The 24,655-nt window shown below is 38.6% G+C and overlaps 1 protein-coding gene across 1 annotated transcript; it reads left to right on the top strand.

Annotated features, from left to right (window-relative positions):
- Window positions 1-471: 471 nt before the first annotated feature.
- LOC114478451 (tyrosine-protein phosphatase non-receptor type 2) lies at window positions 472-23,141 on the top strand. The gene is given in 11 exon segments (XM_074783834.1): window positions 472-784; window positions 9,758-9,848; window positions 9,939-10,039; window positions 10,188-10,290; window positions 12,437-12,573; window positions 13,402-13,611; window positions 19,282-19,320; window positions 19,322-19,447; window positions 21,798-21,988; window positions 22,101-22,182; window positions 22,185-23,141. Coding segments are annotated over 11 exon segments (1,248 nt in total). The 5' UTR covers window positions 472-727; the 3' UTR covers window positions 22,296-23,141.
- The last annotated feature ends 1,514 nt before the right edge of the window (window positions 23,142-24,655 follow it).

The following is a 24,655-nucleotide window of genomic DNA, read 5'->3' as shown; positions in this document are numbered from 1 at the left end:
GTGAATTGTGGATATATTTGTGGATCTGAAAAACACGTGAAAATCTAAAAAAATACATGTGAAAATTTTGAATATATTTGTGAATCTAAAAACAAAAAAAAAAACCATGCAGCGCCCCTCATTTGCCAGTTTAAGTCACGTGATAGGTTAGTCATTGGCCAGTTTAGGTCACGTGACTAAAACTAAACCTAACCATAATCCCTAACCCTAAAAAATGTTGGGATATAGGGTTATAACCTCGTGTAGTTCGCTGTAGCGTACCAATAGTACTTACGTACGACAACCATAAGAATAGACACTTTTTTTGATCAAATACACCCATGGTCACCCTATATAACCATCATTTACAAAAAAAGATCCAGTGAATGAACATACATTGGCCAGAAGGCTAAACATTTAACGTCCCTTACTTTGTGAGGCAAATATTTCCAGTTAATATTATGAGACTCATTTTTACTCAACACGTTCCGTCTTGTGTGAAGTCGTTAGTTCACGAGTGTATTCTGTTTACGCACATAGTGGCTGCCAGGTTTGCGTAACAATCCGTTCCAATTAAATTGGGTTGTGGTTAACACTTGTCTGGCAACCCGGGAGGCTCAGCATGCAGTGTAAGAGCAGACGGACGAACGTCAGGGATCCTCAGGGTTACGCACTTTGCCAGTTAGATGGCTGTCACACTGGACTAAGTTTGTGGATGCTGCTGTAATCACGTCTGCCTTAATTAAACATGGAACAAGAATTTGATAACATCGACTCGTCCGGGAGATGGCAAAACCTGTACAACGTAAGTCAAGTTACTGGGCCTTGCTTGTTTCTATGGCTGCTAACTTACTCAGCTAGCAGTATTAGCCTTTCTGTTGGAGACCATTGTGATTTTTAGCTGCCTTAGCAACGCGTAGTTGGAATTAGTTAGAGCAGTTAGTGGGAAATAAACTTCAATCTTTAACAATAACCCAGTGACTTCCGTAGCTGAAAACGCGCAGGTAGCAGTCGAGCTAGCTAACGCTGGTTGACGTTATCAGACGTCAGCTGTGGGTTTCTAAGAAATCGTCGGCACTTCCACAGAACGAGTACATTGCTTTCCTCCAGCTATAGTCACAGACCACATGGTTGGTCCCATTTTTTTCATATTTTGTCTGGGTCTGTTGGACAAGTAACACGTTAGAACAACTCTCATTCGTGCTTTTGGATGGTTCCCCAGGCATTAGAACATCAATATGAACTTTTTTTATTTGTTCTGTGCTCATGTAGATGGGTTAATGCAGCTGATGGTATGGGCGTTTATTTTATTCCCGAGATTTGGGGACGCAAACCATAACTGAAAACATTTGTTGATTATGGTTCATCTTGTACACTGTCTTCTATTCAATACAATGATTGTGCCGTAGCTCATCTACTTAGGATGCTATCTATTAGTGTTGGTTGAACAGCTCACTTTCTCGATTTGATACCGATTATTGAAATCTTTATTGATTATAAACCAATTTCTCTTGAACTCATTACCGCCAGAAGTCAGGATCATTGAATTATTTACCATGTTTGAGGACTCACGCAATACTGGCAGAGTTCTTTTACATTTTAAACTTTATAGTATCTTTTATTTACGCTCTTCCTACCGCAAATGCATATGAGCCTGCTCCCCCCCAATTTATTACCGGTGTGGGTGAAAAATAATCCTATGTGTGAAAGCCTCTAACAGGCGCATGCGCACTAATAGCGTTGTAAATATTTACGTGTGTGTACAATATTTGTATGTATGATAAACCCTAATTCTAACCCTAAAAATTAAAGGAAAGATTCTCATCTTTTTTCAACATGCCCATTGTCTACCGTAGGAAACTTTCACGGTAGTTTTATTTTACACTAAACTGGTATTAGCTTTTTGTTAATGCATACACCATGCTTTAGCAATTCAGAATGAAAACAATGTAAGACGTCTAAGGCTGAACGATTAACCTTAATCACATCGATATAAAGGTTTTCACTACTGCGATAACTTAACCTCAGATGCTGAGGTTTTTGTTTCATCTCCATCATTTGAGTGAAATATATGTTTATCAAGCAGAAATACTAAAAAAAACACCTTCCTAGGCTGCTGGCCAATCAGAGATGGTTACAGGACACAAGCTTGTATGCGCTGCAGCGAGTCTCAGTTACCCCTCAGTTGAGTGCGCTAACAACAACTACACTAGGGCCCTATAAAATCCACCGACCAATGAAAACGGAATTTACCGTTGAACACGGAAATGGATAGAATCGGGTTGAAACGCCATCGCCGTAAGGAAAAAGATGTTTTTTTATGGGGAAATGTTTTGGGGGACTGCTTATTCAGGGCTCGAGACTGCGACCAAAATGGTTGCATATGCGAGTATTTTTTCAGTGTGTTTGAGTGATAATTTATGTGATCGCATTCGTGCGAGTGGGTGTCCTTATTTTGGACGTAGCGGCTGAGCGCTTTGTCAGAGCGGGAGCTCTCTCGCTCGCTCTCTCTCTCGCACTGCACTGCGGGTGAGCAGATGGTGCGCACTCGCAACTTTGCTGCGGGTAATGCAACGGTGAATGTGCGAGAGGGCAGCAGTAAAAATGAAGAATGTGCCGAGCTCAGCGATAGAGCGTACACGCTCATCAGATTCAACATGGAGGGACCAGAACTGATGTTGAGCTGTTGTTCTCCCAGGGCAGGGGTCTGCAACCTGCGGCTCTGGGGCCTAATGTGGTCTTTTGACTCTTTTGAAATGGCTCCCTATAGCTTTAAAAAAAAAACTATTGAAATAGTTATTTTTTTACAGAGTCCATTAATGATTAATGACAAATAAAATCAAGATATAACACCTTCCTACTTCACGTCCTGCAATATCTACAGACCATCAACTTTCCTGCACCTGTAGCTAACCTTAAGTTTATAATCCCTGGTAAGAAACTAAACCAATAAAAACTCTATTCTGAAAGAAAATAGAGATTTTAATTGTGTGGGAACAGATTCATTTAGCCACCAATGTGCCGGTTAAATATGCATGTTTTATGTGTGGCAAGAAATTAGCAATTAGCATGGTGTTGACCACATGATCATGTGTTATCAAATTCAAGTTTACGTTTTTGTAGCCTTTCAAATACATTAACTAAAAAAAAACATTTATATAACATTGTGTTGATGTAAACTGAGATGCGTAGAATTTGAAGATGCAAGATACTGTTTTATTTCTTGATGTCAAATTATTTAATTTTATTTTAAAATGTTTTTAAGTTCCCATTTACACGATCAATAAAAATCAAATCAAACATTATTCTATATCATTTTAACTGTATAGAATTTAATACACTGTATTGTCTTCATTGAGAAGGTATTTTTTGGCTCCAGGAGGACTTTAATCCAGGTGAGATGAGGTTAAATAGTTCCTTGTAGAGTAAAGGTTGCAGACCCCTGACCAGGGGAAGAGGTTAGGAGACCCCACTATAAGAGCTGGACCCGCTGTATTTAATTCCATGGGGTGAAGCAATGCAGATGCTAAGTTGGTTATGCTACTATTAACTTAATTCAAGTACAGCATTTCTGCAAAATAAAAAAAACCAGAATACATGTAACCTGTTGTTATGCTTGCTGTTATTAAAAAAAATTGTATGTCGTTTTTTAAAATTATTACCAGTTATTTCAGCCACTGCTGTTGCAGAACAACTTAATATTGTCACTAAAACCTGAAAACAAAACTACGGTACGCTAGTTAAGTCAATTATTCATCAGCATGCGTGCTATGCTGTACCCCCCCCCCCCCCCCCCCCCCGTTAAAAAAGTAGGGTGCGACCAAATTCTGTTGGTCGCACCAGTGCCACCACTGGAAATGTTAGTGTAGAGCCCTGTTATTATGGTGCACCCCCCCTCCCATCCTGGCCACTTCAAACACAGTCTAAACTAGGGCTGCACAATTTTGACAAAAAACTTAATTGCAATTTTTCATACAGATATTGCGATTTTGATTTTTGATTTTTAAAAAATATTTCATACATTTAAATGCATATGCGTTTTATTTTTTTTTTCCAAACTGTTTTCAACATCAATTCTTTTAAATTCTGTTTTGTTTTTTTTGTTGAAATATTAATACAATTTTTCAGAAAATATTAGTTTAACTCCTGTGAGGAAACAAATAAATACCAATAAAAAAGAAAACTATAATTAAACAAAAATGTATGTAAAAAATAACCAACTTATACCTACCTTTTAATTGAATATTACTTTATTTTTCACATGCATTTTTGTTTAATTATGGGTTTTTTTAAAACCAAAATTTCTTAAAAAAAAAAAAAAAAAAGATTAATATTTCTTAAAAAAAACAGAATTTTAACAAATTAATGTGGAAATATCAGTGGTATTTAGGTTTTGGGATTCATTTGGATTTAACTTATCTGATTCCAATTCTCAATTTCAATTCCTGTTCTAAACAATTCTTATTCTTTGAGTTGTGCTGAGGGGTATTCCATAAAGCGGGTTATGTTCAGACTCTGAGTATGTTTGGGCTCAAATGAGGGAAACTCTGAGTATCCCATTACTATATATTGTCAGTGAACTAAACCTAGTCGCTGGCAGGTTTTATCAAAGAAACCCTGAGTTTCTACCTGGCTCCGCCCACCTGAGCATTTCAGAACACTTTAATGAACCTTAACACTCTTCTCTGAAACACATTAGTGACATCACACACCACAGACGTGCTCACATCATTACTAATGTTGTGTTGCTTTACTATTTTTTTTTTTGTGTGCAAACGGTAGTTTTTCTTTATAACATTGTAGATACAGATCATTAAGTGAAAGTCATTGAGAGGTTGATCTGCATTAAACATCTACTGACGTCTGTAGTAAAGTTCCCTGAATACAAATCTGTAAATAACGTATCTTTGAAGGTATGATGGCGCAGAGAATGGTGACGCTGCTCTTGGAAGCGATGGTCACGGGTTCGCATCCCGCTTCAGCGTTTTTTATGACATTTTTAGGACGTCGAGATGACTCTGGTGACAATATTACATTAAAAATCAATAAAAATGATGCGATATTAAGCAGAAGCCACTGTCTTTATATCCAGTGTAACAGGAGGGCTCTCTATGCAGACATCCGATGCTGCTGCCACGTCTCCTCAGACACATTTTATTCATATTATTCACTGCTCGTCACGTCACTGAAGCAATAAAGTGATGACGCAACCAAAAAGTGTGACTAATTACGGGTGATTTAAGCCACTATTGTCACTGAAGACTGAACACACCTTTAGAACATACTCATATTCCTCAAACACCGGCTTATTTCACCCATTACGGTGAATAAATCACTCTCTTCCGGGTGTTTGCCATGGCAGCTCGAGTAATCTCTGCTCCATTGATGATGGTTTTTTATCGCACGCGTGCACGTAAGTAACCCAAGGTTTACATACTCAGGGTTGATTGACTCAGTTCATACCAGCTGTAATGAAATCAGATACCCAGAGTTTCCCATCGTGGGGTATGTTGACCCAGAGTTTATGGATAGACTCAGAGTTTGTTGAACCTCCTTTAAGGAATACCCCTCTGGTCAGCACTTCACAGATTTCACAGGATATTTTTTTCATTTGAAAAAGCCTTACACAGGCCATTTTTATTAATTCACTTAGTTGACACAGTTGAAATTGATTGCTGTACTGTAACTAGGGTATTCAATTACAAGATCCCCAACTGTAACTGTAAAACTGAAACTTGCTGAAGTAACACTGCAATCAAGTTGGCAGCAGTCTTAAAAAACAAAGTTACAGCCCAGGTAGATGTGAAACAAAATAAATCAAACTCAAACGCTGGAGCAGTCATGTGACAAATCAATCCCCAGTTCTTGTTGAGAAAGATTATTGATAGGGATGTAACGATTAATCGTAAGGCAGTTAAAAATCGATTCATAGGTATCACGGTTGACATTGATGCTTTAAAAAATTGAATCGCAGTACTTTTTTTAAACAGCAGAGGGCTATATATATTTATCCCTTCTCTTGTCCAGCAGTGTATGCGGCGGGCATAATCTGCTACTACTTCTTTTTGGCCGCCTTCTACTCTTGTACATGTTCATAAATAATTCCTTACCCCTTTAGCACCGAAAGAACATCTGTAATATTACCTGAATGTCTGTAAAAGTCACGTGTTTCTATTAGCGCTGTCTTAGCATAGCATCTCTTCTTCACTGCAAGAATTTGCATGCCAACCGACCACTGGATTACCAGCGCCCCCTGCTGGTCCAAACAAATATCTGACGTAAATCAGTTCAATGACTGTTTTTTTTTTTTTAAGTCCAATTGTTAAGGCACAGAATACATTTTCAGTTGCACTTTTTAAAAGAAAAAGAACTATTATGCCTTTTTGCATTGTTTACTATAGAACCAGAATTTAAATTAATAGGCTTCTTCTTCATTTGTATTATTCCTTTATTTCATTCAAGATGTATTTTTAGGTAAATTGCATTGTTTTGAATAGTTTATCAAGGGATTCTTTTGATAATGACAAATAAAAGGAAAATAGTACAGTATTAAGGAATATTTTTCAGTAATTTGTGTACAGTCCCATTTTGTAAAATAAATCATGAGAGAATCATATTGTGAACCCAGTATTGTGAATCAAATCATATCAGTAGTTGAGTGAATCGTTATATCCCTAATTATTAATATTCTGGAAACAGGAACTATAAAAAAAGTTATATTTTTAACTTGTTTATGTTGTAGGGAAGATATATACAGAAATGTAATTAGAGTCTAAAGCCACAAAAATTTCATCACCAATTTAAAAAGAAAATAGACTAATGTAAGACCTTTTTACATGGAGTATGAGAGCAGTTTTTAATCCTTAAATCTGTTGAATAAGTAAAAGTACCCCAAGTATTTTTTTTTCTTTATGTACATATGTAAATTGTATATGACTGTAAATAATTTGTTTTATATAAACGGGTAAATATGTGAATTGTATATATTGTAATAGTTGTACGTGTAAATAAAAAAATAAATTTAAAAAAAAGCAGCAACTGGCCGTCACGTCTGAAATGACTAGGCAGCATGGATTATTCTTCTATTTGTTACATCAATTATGTAAATAAATCCACTCCTGTCTCTGGCGCACCTGTGTGTTTGACGTGCGTTTTTGTTTCCCCGTGCGCTGATCTGATGTTGACATTGTTTATTAGTAAAAGCAGGCTTACCACTAAAACAAACATAAATATGTCATTTGTATGAGGTAAAAATAGGTTTTAATTGTCGGTTTCAGGTCGGGCTCTGATATTGAGAATGAGGAGTTGTCGTCACGGCCTCGAGCCCCTCCCCCCGATCCTCCCCGCCGCCATGTTGGCATAAGTCCCATGGCAAAACAGATTGTTTACATGTGTTTTTAGTAGTAGTAGTAGCGGAAGTACTTGCTATTCCGCACTGTTTGAACCATGACTGGAAGTCACTGCTGCGTTAAGAACTGCTCCAATACCTCCCACGATAGCCATGGAAGATGGAGGAACAACGGGATACAGTTTTTTAGGTTACCGAAATGGACACAGCATCTAGGAGAGCAAGTATCTGACCGGACAAGGAGACGTCGGATTGCTTGGTTGGCTGCAATTAGAAGAAAGGACCTTACTTTCGATTGCACACCCCCGTGGATGAGAGTGTGTTCTCTGCATTTTCACTCTGGAACGTTCTCTTAAAATGTCTTTATGTAGTTGTCTCTTAAAGCTAGGAAGTGTAGGTTACCTTATTTGATTATGGACGCTGTAGTGCCTTTGTCTCTGACACACTAAAACACATATGTGAAGAAACTTACTTTTGCCAGTACAACACTGTTTTCACCAGCTGGAGGCTTGTAGATGACCAAGTCCTGGACCCAGCCGCAGCAGAAAGTCTCGTAACTTTCCAGAGACTTGTGGCTTTTGAACTCCTGCATTGTGTAGTAACGTACACCAAAAAACTAGGTAATTTACGATGTCCATGTATGTGCACGGAGGTAAAAGGTACAGGTCTCTGTGCCATTCCGCTGCAGATAGCTCGTACGGGTCGATGTTGCGAATGTCCACTAGCTTCTCCAAATACATCTTTTTTGCGCTTGGTATCAGTTTGTCCCTGTAAGGCCCCTTTTCTTTCACCTTCTCTTTTTGCATTGCTTTTCTTCTTTTTCCTTGTCGTATTCCTCTATGTAAATGCGCAAAAAGTAAAGCTCTGGCGAATGCGTGAAATTCTGGGGGCGTCTAGCACCATCATGGCTGACGGGCTCAGACCCCCCCAAAACAAACCCAACTCACCACGTGACTCCTCACTCTCAATAAATACCTAATGTCTGTTGGACCTGTAGGTTTCACTTTTGCTTTGTCGGGTTCTGGTCAAAGCTTGAATAAGGTTCATATCATAAATGGTCTGTGTTTAAAAAACAAATCGCCACCACAAAAATATTTCTCTCTTTTGTTCTGCACCTGCTCATTCTTTTTCCGTTTTTTTTCTTCTTTCCATTCTCCGTTTATTTTTGTTGTTTTATTTTTTTGGGTCGACTAATCACTTCGTGTGCCATTGTCTTGGTCAACCAACCATTTCCTAGGTTTACTACAGATAGACAGACAGACAGACAGAAATTAAATTGTAAAAGCTGGTGTTCAACCCTTAGAGGCCAGTAACTCAGACATTATACAACTAAAAACACAAAATTAAAATACTTTTACTATAATGTTAAAAGTTGGACTAGGATCAATCAACAGCACTACTTAATACCCAAATAACATGTGTTTTCAGCAAAAAAAAAGTGGGTTTGCGGTTTAGTTACTCTTTAAAGTTAGTTATTTACACTATTTGTTTACTACTACCACTTGGTTCAAGACAACTTACACTTTGTTTGTGATATTTAATTGGAATTTCAATTATATTTTATGTGTTAAATATAACAACTACACTACAAATACATGTTTGTCATTATTTTAATTCCTTTCTGTAAAACATGATGTCACAGTACAACAGGAACACAGTCACTGGTGCTTTGAAGGATTGGAAGCAGGTGGGCTGAACAGCAGTCCAAATATGTGCTTCAAAACAACAAAATAATCGTTACTAGTCGACTAATCGAAAAAATTATCAATAGATTAGTCAACTTCAAAAATAATTGTTAGTTGCATTTCTAGTTGACTAAGAAAATTTAGCAACTTAATTAGGTAACTTAACTGCCCCACCGGCAGCAGCTCGACATGCATTAAGTGGTTAGCCTGTTGGCTAACAGTAAATGAGAAGGATTAAACAATGCAATGGGAGCATCTACAAAAAGTGTCAAAGACAAAGACTTGATTGGATCAGTGAATTAAGACATTACAAGCCGAGCACGATAAGTGCATAAAATGCAAAATATCGTCCGATCAGATTGCTGGCTCACATCGGAACGTGAAAAACTCGGAAAAAAACTGTAGTGGGGGAAAAAAAAAAAAAAAAAAAAAAATATATATATATATTTCAAATCAATTTTGCAAATAAAAATAGTTTTTATCTACAAATTTGATTAATCGATTACATCGTTTTTTTTTTTTTTGCCCAGCCCTAGAATAAACAAAAATTCACTAATTTCAATAAATAAACCTGTACTTCATTAAACTTAAAGTGGCCATTTATTTTGTATCATGGATTGATGAGATATATTCAGTTCAGTCAACTATCGTAACCAGACAATTAGTACAGCACTTCTCATGGTTGAAATACAATGTGTCATTGACCCAATTGCATTCTTATTAAGAGTACTTCTCTATATTACAGGATATCCGCAACCAAGCCGGTGAATATCCTTACAAAGTTGCAAAACTTCCAGTCAATCGGAACCTGAACCGCTACAGAGATGTCAGCCCGTGTGAGTGTTGTGTTAAATTAGAATATTTACTGACGCATTGTACAGAATGACATATTTATAACTTCTCTATAATCCATGATCTGGTTTCAGTTGATCACAGCCGAGTCAAACTTAAAAACGCTGAAAATGATTACATCAATGCAAGTTTGGTCACGGTGGAAGAAGCCCAAAGATCTTACATTCTTTCTCAGGTATGTTGTTGGTTAAGCAGCACATGTCACCATGTCCACTTAACCGTTGAACATATCTTTGATTTTGAAAAAAATCATCCAGGAGTTGACTTTGATGTGTTTTTTTTACTTGTGTGGTACTAAACCTTTGAATCTTTTGCTTGCACAGGGCCCTCTTAGGAATACCTGTGGTCACTTCTGGCTCATGATTTGGGAGCAGTGTACCAAAGCTGTTATAATGCTAAACAGAGTAATTGAAAAAGGATCTGTAAGTACATATCACATTTATTAGTAGTCCCTATACCAGGAGTTGGCAACCTGCCTTTTTGGGCTACCTTGCATCTCCCCATTGACTCTGTGACAATCACTGTGTAACTCTGACCATGCACGTTTAATCGCAGCATGAAAAGAGGAGGCATCTTTGCTCCATGTCAAAGTTGTAAAGTAAGCAACATTGTTCATTTACAACAATATACAGTAAGTGTATGACCAACAGTGAAGTCCCGCCCCCTCAGCGATCATGAGAGTCAGCACGACAGGTTTATTACTGTCCCAATTAGTGAAACTTAGTTTTACACTTGTACAGGGTGGAAAAAAATGTCAACACCAGAGTTGGGGTGGTTCATTGGAAAAAAAAACTCAGTCCTCAGTCTTTTGCTGTGATATACAGACACACACAGTAAGAGAGATAATGTATATGTTTTATAATTAACTTTTAATACTAATTGATCTGTGGCTCTGAACCTGTTGTTTGTTTGATGTGCTTGGCTTATGTTGCTCTGTTGAAGGTTACTGATCCCTGCCCGAGACAATCAAGCTCTTAACACCATTCCTCTGCATTTCTTTCAATTAATGATACTGATGAAGATTAAAAACTTTTTTTTAATTCATCAAAACTTTTTTTAGCCAGTAAAGTTAATAGAATGAATCTGAATCCTACACCTGAATTTAGAGCAGTTTTTGTTGTCTACAGAGTAACAAACTAACTACAATATTTCTTCAAATTGAACTTATTCAGCTTCATTCTGCCACTTCAAAATTATTATTTTTTAAATGTTAACTGAAAGTCGAATCCCTCTGGGCACAGGTAGAAAACATTGTTGAAGTACGAGTTAGCCTTCTGTCTGATTGTTAACACCACACCAAATAGCACATTTTGAGAGAAGAGGGGCAAATACTAGTTTGATAAACTAATTTTTAGGGATGCACCAAAATGAAAACTATTGGCCAAAACCAAAAATGAGAAAACCAAGACCGAAAACCGAAACACAGAGTGAAATTATTATGCAAATTAGAAGTCCTGTTGCATGTATGTGTACCAACCTCACTAAAATTAAAACATTGCAATTGTATAAATTTGTTTTACATTAACATTAATGCTTCAAATAATGTATCAATTGCACTGACATTCCAACAAAGCACAATATAAAATAAAACAATAAAATGTTTAACTTGACCCCACTCATACATTAAATAATATTGTTCAGGCCTATAACTGACTTGGCTGCTGAAAGAGAGTGGAAATTATTACACAAAGTGAATTGAAGTTCTTAACTTTATTCATGATCCAAGCATGAGATGCACACGCTCCGTGTGCTTTGATTGTGGCATTGATCATTTCTTGTGCACGCTGGTTTGATTTAATCCCATCAAAAAATTATCTTTATAACGCGGACCAAGTACAGACGTTTATAAAGTTCAGAAGACTCCTAAGAAACGTGCGCTGACAGACTGAAACCAGATCGACCTGGAATACATAACGAGCAGTTTCAGCGTGTGCTGAAGGTGGGATGTAAACAGCTGAAAAACTGTTCTTTGATGGTAGCATGTGCAGGGTTTACACCACTGATTATTTAAAAGTAGAGCAAGCCCTTAGTCTACTCTCTTTAGACTTTTTGGTTCATGGCAAGGCTGTCAAGCTCCTCCATCGCTCATGATAACTGGAGATCCAAATAATAAGACATTATCCAGGCTTCCTTAATTGGCCTCCCACTCTGTGTTACTCCGGCACATGTCCCTTGACGCCTCTTCAGGGCCTCTGGAATGCATGGTTTTATTCAAATAAAATAACATACATTTTTTTTAAAAATTACAGAACTGCTGCAACATGTTGCCCCTTCATAATAGGCGTCATGATGACCACTATAGAGTGATGGGTATAGCTTTATTTACTACCAAAGTGGCCCCAAAGCACTTTACAATATCAGCAAAAAAGTAAAAAAATATATTGCATGTTTCATAATATTAATTTTGGTGTCAATTCCAATTTCACGATTGTTCCTCGTTAAAAACAAAAAAGCTGTCTTTCAGACTCAGCTGATCAAGAGAATAAGGTCAGGATGGATTCTGAGAACTTGTCGACGTAATGTTTCCCTAGCATAATGATTGTAAAGAAGTGGTCTCTATCTATCTCTACAGGAAAGTGTGCACAGTACTGGCCCACCACGGAGGAGTTCCAGATGTCCTTTTCAGATACAGGCTTTGCTGTAAGGCTCCTGTCAGAGGAAGACCATTCCCATTACATAATGAGAGTGCTGGAACTTCAAAACCTAAAGGTTTGTGGGTGTGTGGTGTGTGTTATAGCCTGTGCATGTTACAGTGTGTGGAATATAGTTTTCAAGGATTTAATGATTTTAAATGTTTGTCATTCATTCTCATGTGAAAAGTGTTGGGGCAACGCGTTACTAAGTAAGGAATGACGGTAACAATATTACTTTTTTGGCTAACAAATTAAAGTATCACATTGCACTTAAATGTGCTTTCCTGTGTTACCAGTATTTAGAAGTTTTAGTTTTATTCAACTTCATTTTTAACATGATTTCTTGTTTCTTCACTAGACAAGACAATGATTCACTTGTTGTGGTTTTTGTCCTGCTTTGTTTATCGTGTCTACTGTTAACGGTTACTAGTCAGGTGCTTCAATGGAAGCCACAATAATAACATCCGCCATTGTTTTGTAAGCAACTTTCAATCTGTGAAAACACCAGAAATGTCATCTTGAAATTGTTTTTGGGGTCACACTTTGTGGTTAAGCAGCTTCAAATCTTGTCAATGATTATATTTTTCTACGCTTCAGAAGTGTATGACGATACAGTATAGAACGCTTAAATCTCTTAAGGTTGATCGCAACTGAGCGGTCTCGCAATATTTTGATTTTGTGTGTTTATCTCTTCCAAATACATGCTACACATTTAACTACCTGTTTAATGAGGAAAATAGGGATAAAATGTGTAATTTCCCCTAAAACATGTTGGAGTACTGTCATCTAGCTACTTCTGTTTCAGGAAGTTATTTTTTTTCTTTTTGTTCACTGTGATCGTGATAGATTGGAGGCCGTATGTGTCTGTGTTGTCTGAGTTAACATTCCATGTTTTCCACTGCAGATTGGTGAATCCAGAGAGATCTACCACTTTCATTACACCACATGGCCTGACTTTGGTGTTCCCGAATCTCCTGCTGCTTTCCTCAGCTTCCTCTTCAAGGTTCGTGAGTCTGGCTCACTGGATACAGAGCATGGGCCTGCCGTGGTGCACTGCAGTGCTGGGATTGGCCGCTCTGGGACTTTTGCCTTGGTTGACACCTGCCTGCTTCTGGTAAGGGCAGAAAACAAATACTCATGGTAGAGTGCTGGTAGATGTGAGGGGCCCTGGCAGCAAAGAGTTTAAGAATTTTCCAAGAAATGTGTAATGTCCACACGGGCTGCCCCGGGTGTTCAGCTGTTTCTCTCCCTCACACACACTTTACTCTGCTTTTTCTTTCAGTAGCGTTAACATTGACTATTGCAGGGGTAGGTAACTCCAGTCCTTGAGGGCCGGATACCTGAGACTTTAGATATCTCCCTGCTTCAACACACCTGGTTGAAACCAATGTGTTGTCATTAAGCTTTGCAGAAGCATGATAACGAGCCATTAATTTGATTCAGGTGTGATGGAGCAGTTGTTACAGTTTTCAATATAGCTTCAAAGTCACTGACAGATTTTTTTTTTTTTTTTTTAAGAAAAAGCCGGGTGATTTGTGTAAAACTTGCTCTATTCAACAGCTGATTACGGGAGAACGAAACAAGCCAGAAACAGATAGTCATAGTACAAACTATTCTGTGGGTCTTTAAAAATCAGTCAAAATGCTCAAAAACGGCTGGGACTGAGGGGGGTAGAAATTCTGAAAATGGCTGGCACTGAATGAGTTAACATCCTCAGTGAGGTGCCAGTCCTCAGCACACATAAGAGGGCACATTACAGCGCACTTGGTCCTTGCTCTGAGGTTGAGCTTGTCTGCAGTCTGTTTCAACTCTGTGTGTCAGGATGAATAAATCCTGTTATATCACCATGCACAAAGTTTGTTTGATTGTACAGCGGTGAAATACCATTACTCATTGTTTTTTCACTTATTCTCTGAGGCAGGGAGGCGAGTGTGTTAGCAGGGCTCTCGCTTCTGGCGTCAGTCTGCTGGGCGTGACCTGCTCCGGAGACAGTGGCTGGTGGGGAGTTTGACTGGTTGCAGTACACCAATGACTGAATATTGGAGAATAATTCTACACTAGTAGTAATACAAGTTTGCAACAGCAGCCCAATGGCTCTTTTCCGTGCTAGCTTAGCTTTAGCATTAGCTTGATTTCTAGCTTTAAATGCTGCATACTCAGTGATGTGGTGGTTTCTTCTGGTGAATAAGGTAGTGTTTTGTTTGCAACTCCACCAGGACTTAAGTCCGCATTATAGAACTGACAAATTGCGATCCTTTGCTCTCTTTTTTTGTGTATAACTGCCAACATGCTAAGCTAACCATGCCTCGTGTCTGTGAATGTTGTTTTCCTGAAGCAGAGGCATGCGCACGCAGGCACACGCTCACCCCCCAATTTCCACTGGATGCGGCTCTGTTGCGTTGCGTCACCGCCGCGTCACCGGAGCTGATAGGTTTCCCACTTTATTCTATGTGTTAATTTCCACCAGGTCCGCTGCGGTGCGTGCCTCACATCCACTATATTTATTCCTCTCATACTGTAACTGCACTAATATATATAGATATAGATTTAGTTCATGTTTTACTGGTGCAGTTTTATCTCTTCTCTGTTGGTTGTTGCTAAAATATGTGGCTATGACAAAACCAGTGAGTCCAACCTTCTTGTTCTCCTTCATTAGGAACACTGACTTGTTTAATGTTGCGTTTATAACACATACATTTAACTGCGTTCTCGCACGATTATATAAATATTGTTGGAACTGCTCTGTCTTGTGACTTCACAGTCATTCAACCGGAGTGCACCGCGGCGCACTCAAAACGCAACCAGTGTAGATTACCGGACAGCGTGGAAAAACCGGATCGGTGCCGTGGCGCAGCGGAGACCTATCCAGTGGAAACCCCGGGTCAGATGCCGCTTCATAGCTTTCAATTGTCTCTTTCTTATCCATTTGCACGTATGATTTACACTGTAACTAACACCAGAGCGCTACTGTTTACCTTCCCATTTAGAAGTGCAACGTTGAAAAGGGTCCGGTCTGAAACGCGGTGCAGAGTAGTGTTCTGAAAGTTGTATAATCAAATACACCGGTACGGCGGTGTATTAAAAATTCATATCATAACGAAAATGTATACCGGTATTTGGTATGAACCAGTATACCGTCCCAGCCTAAGGAGGATGTAATGAAAGCAAGATGCTTGATGGATAATTGAACGACAAACAAAAATTAAAGTATCCGTTGTCTCATTCTTTCTTTTGTAATACTACCTGTTACCTGCTCTGTAGTGGGTGTGTCCTTCGTTGGACAGAGATATTGGGTGCCGTTCTTCACCAATTGGTCATTTGCATGAATGAAATAAAAGTTGTTTATTCACGCACTGACAATCCTTTCTGAAGCGTCGCTGTTTAAAAAGTATGTTTACTGTGTTTTTGTTCAGTGTAATGTTTTAGGTTTATTTATGGATTACAATAAATTAACATGTGTGTTTGTATCAGTTTGTCTGAATCTCTCACTACAGTACAGGTGACAGTCCCAAGACTGACAGTGACATGTTGTGGGTACATGATGATTTTTTAACAAATTCAACTAGCAGTCAATGTAATAAAGTGACAGAAGGTAATTTTCAGTTTGTTTTCACAGGACTCTTGCATTTGTTGATTACTCGACCATGACCTCACTTGGCATGGTCTCCTAGCGGTTACCCTCTGTGATTTATTACACTAGTACTGTGCCCGTCGGAAGTCTATATTCATATAGTGGGAGCTTAAGTAGAGTTGTCAATTATGGTCAAATGAGGATGTGTTTCACGGTTGGGTGTACAAAGAGGTGTACATACTCTGTACTCTGTAGTGTTATAAAGGGGTATATTTGCCGGTGCAAAGTAAAATAGTGTGCGCGATTTCCATGGTTTAATTCTATGGGACGTGCGCATTGTAAATGTTTTTATTTTTATATTTTTTTTGTTTGGTGTATTTTTCTGTAAAGTCTGTTGTTTGGGGTCATTATGTGTGTTTTTGTATCTTTTTGTTGTCTTTTTGTGCATTTTTTGTATAATTATTGTTTTTTGGTAGGGATACACCGAATATTCGGCCACTGAATATATATTCGGCCGAACATTGCAAAAAAAGGAACATTTGGCCTTCGGTTTTGTGAGTTAAATTCAAGGCCGAATAGTAGTGTGTGACGCAATCAAACAAAACAATGTGCAGTGATTTTGAGTCTGTGCAGGAGCACAGCAGCAGGAGTAGCAGCTCCTCCTTTTCACTCACAAACACAGCAAGACTCTCTCCTTACTGCTCTCCATTGTTCGTCACTGCGTAAACCGTCCAATTCCACAACCGAGCCCGTTGTTGGCGCTGTGAGCCACGAATGCGTAAACATCCCCACCGTTTCCTCCTTGCACTGCTTAAACTGGTGTAGCATTAGCACGGAGTGCTAACAGCTGATATGTGTAAACAATGGGTCAGTGGCTCCAAGCAGTGACTCCCAATATGATCGGCAGCAGAAAAAGTAGCGCAGTTTGGGCATCTAGTAGTGCCGTTTGCATTTACATGTATGGCAATAAAGTATAATATATATTCTATAGTAAATAGCAGTGTTGTTTTAGCTGTTAAATAGTTGGAGAGGGAGGAGCTCACATTCTAGGAGGCGTGTTAGGTGACGTCACCTGCCAACGTGGGCAAAATACAACTGTCCCATTTAAAGGTGCAATCCACAACTCTCAGATCCCTCTCTACCCCTCCCTCCCCGCTGCTCTCTTGCCCTGCCTCCAAACTTTCCAAAGTCCCTCCCTCAGAGGAGCTAACAAGCTAATGTTAGTCCGACTGCAACATCACAGTAATATAACTTGCACTGTTAAAAGCATGTTACTGCAGCGCTTCTCTCTCTCTATGTGCACAAATCTCAGCAGCAACAACACAGTGTCACTTACAGCAGCCACACGGAGGCTGCTGCGCACACATGAACAACACATGCACTACAGAGTTCTAGTGTAACAATTACAAATCAAACATAATGTAAATCAAGCAGCAGTAATTACCTTTCAAGCAGAAAAGTCACCAATTCCATCTTCTAATCCTCCAGACCATACACTGTAACAAAAAAAAAAAAAAAAAGACGACACTCTAGCTCCGGGAAAGGGGCGGGGCCTGTGAGCAACAGCTGTCAGACAATCCATCAAACACAATCCTGGTCCTGATTGGTTCTTCTTGCTCGGTCGCGGTGCATTCTGGCAATCTGCCAAAGGCTGCAGGAGCAGCAGGGGGGACTAAATGAGCCTGTTTTTTTTTTACACAAACTACTAGTTTTATGTTAAGCTGTCCTTACATAGTGACAGTTTTAGCAAATATGACAAAAAGTCACTTTTATAAGAGTTGCAGACTGCACCTTTAAAGCTGACTTTGTTTTTTACAAAATGTGTAACAACGGAGGGAGAAAACAATTTTTTCAACTTTGTACCTGTGAATGGGGCTAAAGGGATGTATACCACTTTAGCAAAATCATTATAAAGTGATTTTTTTCATCATACCTCCCCTTTAATGCACTTTAGCTTTTTTTTTGAATGCATGTTTTGTTTTATTTGAAGGGCTAATATAAACGAAAAAAGCAAAGGGTACTGGAATACTTAAAAAATTTCATAATATTAATAAACATTTACTTTCTTTAAAAAAAAACAGGTCTAAAAGTGTATTCTAGGCTATTTATGCTCTATTTATAAAAAAAAAAAAAAAAAAAGGTGAAAAATTTAACAACCGCATTTGATATTCAGTATTTGGCCAAGCGTTTATATTTTGTTCGGCTTCAGCTTCGGTCTCAAATTTTCATTTTGGTGCATCCCTATTTTTTGTTGTAGTTGTGTGCATTTCTGTTGTCATTTTCTGTAAAAATATCTAGTTTGTGTATTTTGAGTAATTTTCATTATTTTGTTGTTTGGTGTATTTTTCTGTAATGTATGTTTTTTGGAGCCTATTTGTGTATTTCTGTGCATTTCTATTGTCGTTTTGTGTACTTTTTGTTTAAATATTGTTTCGTTTTTTGTTTTATTTTACTCATTTAGTATATTTATTTTAAATACTGTGTGTATACCTCCATCTCACCCATGGGTTATCTCTCACACGCGCGTCAGCTGGGTGCATGCACATAATCCATCACAGGTTGTTGAGAGATAAAAAAAAAAAAAGAGACCCGGATAGTACCACGAAAAATAAAGGTTTGCAACACCGAAGTCGCAAGTCTCTCTCTAAACGGTTCTGTGTGCGTTCAGCATGTACATCCCAGCACTCTCACACGCATGCGCATCAGCCGTGTGTGTGTGTGTTTCAGCACAGCCCCCGTCCTGGAGGAAGTGGTGTCCGTGACCCACGATTTAAAGAAAGTTTGGGATCTCTGGAATAATTTTAAATAACCATGAATTATTAACTTAAGTAACTTTTAGCAGTACAAAATTGTTTGTAATATTTACCTTATTTTTTAAATCCAAGCAAACTGCGACACTCTGACGTCATATGACTCGTAAGTAGCAAGCTCAATACCGCACTCACTATCGAGAAGGAGCCGTAATCTTAAAATTAAAATTAATATTTTGCAACACCAAATTATTCCAAAATAACGGATGCACACACTTGTGGTATTTAGAAGCCCTTGACAAAGTTTCAGGTCAAACTCGTACTGCGTCGGGGAGATATTCACTCCACACTTGCACGTATGCTGACCTTTTTTGCTTATAGATATATAGTGGATACACTGGTTTGAACTGGATATACAGTACTATCCAGCTGCCCTCTTTAACCATGCTAATCTGTCGGCTAGATGAACGCCAGAGAAAACCCTTCATCAGTGGACATACAAGAAGGTGCTACTCAGCATGAGGGAGGACCGCATGGGCCTGATCCAGACCCCTGACCAGCTGCGCTTCTCCTACATGGCAGTCATCGAAGGAGCCAAGCACACACTGACAGGCAACCCAGCAAAACAGGTACCGTACTTACATGGCTGGGTAATACAAATGCTCAATTTTAGCTTGTACGTGTGTTCTTCAACACACATGGTTGTCAAAACAATCAGCTGAACCGTTAATATAATCAGTCTCCCACATACAGTATATGTGAACCAGCAGGTTATGGGAATGAGTAGCTGTCTTTGGAAGTGTGCTTTTATTGTATTTTGGCTAAACATGTTGTTCAGATAAATGTATTTAGGGTGAGTATAACAGCATTGCCCCACAGTAATACATTACCAGTTCATACAGCTGAAACTATGGGTTGTTACATGCACACTAAACATTCTTCCTTCTTGGTTCCAAATATATTGTTATACTTCTGCTTTACAGATTTGTTTCACTTTGGTGTTAAAGATCACAGTACTTACCATACTTGGCAAAAGGGGGAAATTTAATTTGCTAGTGGAGTAATAGACACCTCCCCCATTCCCCTCCCCTTTTATTTAAAATAAAAAGTAACTATAAATGAGCTATGAAATGCTTGGATCTAAAAGCAAAACTTTTCATGCTCTAAATTAAGGGTGTCCATCTCATTCTTGCTCAGGGGCCTTTTACAATTCAATTTGATCTCAAGTAAGCTGGACAGGTAATAAAGCTTGATTACGCAAAAAACGGGGCTTGAAAGTGGCGTCCACCACTATCCAAGCAAAAGTTGTGATTAATAAAAAGAAACGTGAGAATGTGTGCACTCGTATGCTAACTCTGAACCTGGTGCGTGAACACTTTGGAGACATGGGAAAACGACTGTGCCGGTGGTGAGATGAAGCAAGATTCATCTCAAACAGTGACGTGCCGTGACCACTAGGGTTGGGTAGGCACGTTGCAAATCGAGACCACCAATGACACTTTCATATGTTTCTGCTGGCAAGTGTTATTTCAATTCAAATCAACTTTATTTGTATAAAGCAATTTCCAACAAAGTCATCTCAATGCACTCATCAAATATAATATTCATAATAAGAAAGAAAAAAACACAAGATCCACATGAACAAGCATCTAACATCTAGCCATCTAACAAAATCAACGTTATAAACACCATTAAAGAAACAAAAAACAATTATTTAATATAGCCTCCATACTCTCCCAACAAGATATATCTCATGACATGGCAGCGCATCTGTTGTTTGTGTTGGAAACACAGAAACACGGAGGAAATGACAACAACAACAACTCGGAACAGCCTCAGTGAGGAGCATCCACAAAGTCAATCCTTCCTTTTGTACCATTCACTGTAGAAAGTTGGTCTCCCATCTTTTAAAAGCTGTTGTTTTTCCTCAAAAAAAAGTTTCTCTATCATCTCTAGCGCTGTCATCCTGACTCTAGTGTTATCCCGCCCACTCGCTAGAGAACGTAGCAGCAGCGGTCACATGGCATCAACTCACTAATGCACTGTGAACTTACTTATAGCATTTAGCATAGCGCGGTTAAGTCCTAAGGCAGCTCTCTACGCTGCCTTTGGACGTAAATGGTTGTCATCTTGGGGACCTGACTGCTCATGCAGTTGAGCTGGTGATCACGTCCCTTCTACCGTGCCAGAAAAGGGACAGGGATGGGGGGATTCCTGCTGTGAGCATGGAACGGCCCGAGCTGGCAGTTTGAGTACACCCTGAGTGTTATTTCTAAATGTAGTAATAATTATAATTGTAATTTGTTGCTGTCGTGATCAAAGTATTATAGAATTTAGATAATTGACTTTATATTTGTAATTGCCTTGAAAGTTCTATAAAAATTGTCAATTATAATTTAAACACAAAACTGGGGAATCATGTTGCAGATCTATGTACAGTTTTACACGTAAGTAGTTAACAATTATTAAAATGTTTCATATCAAGCTTTACCACATTTTACCAATTTAAAAAAAAAAAGAAATCAAGGGGTAAACTGACACAAAAGGCTCTGACACCCATATTAAAACTATTAAAACCTATATTTTTTTTGATTAGGAAGCATAACAAGGTAACCAATAGATGGGAAAGAAATTAGATGATAGATATTTGTTTTTAGTGTATTTTGCAGCTGATTTAGGATCCATTATCATAAGAGATGCTATCAGAAAGCTAATGCAAGAGGAAGGTTAACTTTAATTAGGTTATTTATGTCAGGCTCAATAATTGTGATTATTGAACTTCATTAATTGAGAATGTAATTGTAATTGAATTTCTGAGGATAAAAAAATGCTGGTCACTGTAATCAGAATTTAATTGTAATTGAACATGGGTAATTGAAAACGTAATTGTAACCGAAAAATGTAATTGACCCCAACCCTGCTGTGGACACAAAGTGTGAGAAAACTACTATGGTTTTGTCTCCTCCTCCACTCTACCAGCTGGGACGGCTGTCTGGAGATGATGACTCTGAGCCAGATTTGCCACCTCCACCTCCTCCACCCAGACCAAATTTAAATGATAGCAGGACGAATGGACCATGCCTGGACCCTCAGGAGACCACCTCAGAACACCATATGCTTGCAGGCAAGCCAGGCAGCCAGCACCACGGTGCAGCAGAGAACTCTGGGCAGTAAGTAGCACACTCCCCTACCTTAGTTACAGTGTTTAATTTTATGTAGAACACTTCTGGCCACAGCTACTGCCAGGCTGCCTCACCCAACCCGATCTGTCTGTGGTTTCAGTCTCAGAAAGCGAAATCGTGAGGAGAGGATTGCCAATACAACACAGATGGTCCAGCAGATGAAACAGAGACTGACAAACTCGGAGAGAAGAAACGAGAGAATTGGCAGCACTGGAGGCCCATTATGCTGAATGTGGGCATTGGGGCTGGGGCCGTCCTGGCTGTGGGCCTGCTATGCTGGATGTTCTCCCATTGAAATAATCTGGATCAATGAAAAGCTGACTCCCAATTTGCACTGGTACCTGGGATTAGGTACTATTTTTCTCTAAGTAGGTTTAGATGGTAATATGTGCATAACTGAGGGTATTTATTTCTTAAGGTCAAAAAGGTGGGAGCGCCAGATCAAACGAGTGTGCATCTATTTTTAATTCAAGATTGTTCAAACATAATAACTTCTCAGGATCTCAGTGCCAGCATAATTATTTCTTTTCTTTTACTTTCTGGTTACTGCTGATGAATGTATGTATCAGAGCAAAAGTGGCTCTGACAGAAACTTACTAAAGGTGCAGTACAGAGAAGAAAAAAAACACCATTTGTGATAGCTTTATTTTTGCATTCTTTGTTTGTAGCAGTCAGATGTGTGTTGATCATCTATGAACATCATTTGCTTTTCTTATTTCACTGAGACGGCCTATTATATTTTCATCATTTAGGAGTAATCAAAGGGGCCTCTTTTAGAAGCAGGTTTATGCTTATTCTCCGTTACTTGACACAAGGTGAATTTATTTTGCTTTTTTTTCTAAGATAGTAAACTCAATTGTTACCTGAGCTGTTCACTGACAATTTTGTTTTCTTCTCCCTCTGAATGGCTGTCGGGGCACAACAGAGTGTCAAGATTCTTGTGTAAATTATAATCTTTAAAAAAAAAAATTGTTGAATATTTTTCACATTATTGTAAACCTAATGCTTTATTTGCCAACTCGTATTGGTCACCTGTTCCTTGGCGGTGCTACTGAGAATATGGACACAACTTCCTATGTGATAGAAAATGTAACAGTTCATGATTGGTGAGAAACAATGGCTTTATAAAACATTTCACATAGTGGTTTTTTTTTCTTCATTTTTCCACAGCTGTAAGTCATTTAAGTGTGAGTTTGTGTGTACGTACACAACATAGGTCAAACAAAGCTTATGTTCTTTTGATTGACTTATCATTTATGACCAGGAAGTCGTAGTGCAGAAATAAGAATAGTAATGTTAAATTCGTCAAACCATACATAATGTGTATTTTTGTTTTAACACATTTAATCCAAAAGGTTCCATTGTATCAAACCACATATGTAGAAAAAAAAAAAAATTTAAATTCTTATATTTAAATATAGTTAAAGAATATACTTAGTTTTGATCATTTTTATTGTATTTGTCCTGATTATGAGGAAGTATGGACGGTCTCCAAGAAAATGCATCTTCTACTCAGGAGTATAGAAGATTTCTCTACCTTTTTGAGCTCCCGTAGAATGTTTATCATGCCTAAAAGGTGTGCTGCTTTTGAATGCGGCAAGGCGAGAAGGTATCGTTTTTTCTTGTTCCCAACAGAGTCGGAAAAACTATTGAAAGAGGCACAAGCTTTGAGTAGAATCAACACCAACGGTACTCGATTTGAAATGACTTATATATGCGTCAATAGCCATGGATTTTAGTCTTTCCTAAAAAAAGATGAATGCCTCAAGACTTTTGTATGTTCACTTTTTTCTTTTGTGAACACACCAGGAGTCTCGACCGGGTACTCGTAAAAAGCCGTCCACTCTAGATCAGATCTTTCCATGAACCATGAGGAATTTGGTATGGACAACGCTCCAAACTGAGCAAGGACAGCTTCTTTTCATACTTCAGTCTTTCTATGGCGTTTTCTTCACCAGAGTCGTGTGTTCCTAGCTCGTTTGTTGGCAACTCTCAAAATGGGAAGGGTGGTGGGCTTACTAGGCCAAGTGTCCCGATTGATGTCATCGCGAATGGTTCCATTCTACAGTTGTCTCCCCAAGCCCAAAACTTTTTCTTTTTTTTTTTGGAGTCTCTAAACAGACCATGTGTGTTTGTGTGTTGGACTGACTGACCCAGTCACACTCAGAGTTTAACTCCTTAAAACCAATTACAGCGTATAAAGAGTGATGTCACAACTCTAGCTGGAGGCAATAACAGGAAACGCCGCCGCTGGTTAAAGACTGGAGGCTAATAATGTTACAGCTTTAAAATGTCGTCTTGTGTGTTTGGGTGCCAGAATAATAGGAGGAATAATGTTAGCGGACGTAAATTAAAGTTTTATAGGATTGTGGTTTCGCCTCCAGGTTAAGCCCCGCCCAACAAAATATGTCAGTGTTTACAAACAATCAAAGGGTCTATAATGCTTTGATCATGTGTTGACCCCCTGGTGGTTGGATGGGTACTGGGGCAGAGACAGTGCCTGATTGAGAAGCCCCTGACTGCAGCCTGCAGTTCGGGGCGGCGCTCAAAGTTAAATTAACCAATCGCTTCAGACTTAGTAACACTAACCTTTATTTATTTTAAAGTTGATTATTTTTTAACTGTATAATCACACAGCACAATAGCATGCCACAT

This window comes from Gouania willdenowi, chromosome 16 (assembly GCF_900634775.1).
Source record: "Gouania willdenowi chromosome 16, fGouWil2.1, whole genome shotgun sequence".
Taxonomy (NCBI): domain Eukaryota; kingdom Metazoa; phylum Chordata; class Actinopteri; order Blenniiformes; family Gobiesocidae; genus Gouania; species Gouania willdenowi.
Note: the sequence above shows the minus strand (reverse complement) of the source record. Positions and strands in the feature narration are given on the sequence as shown.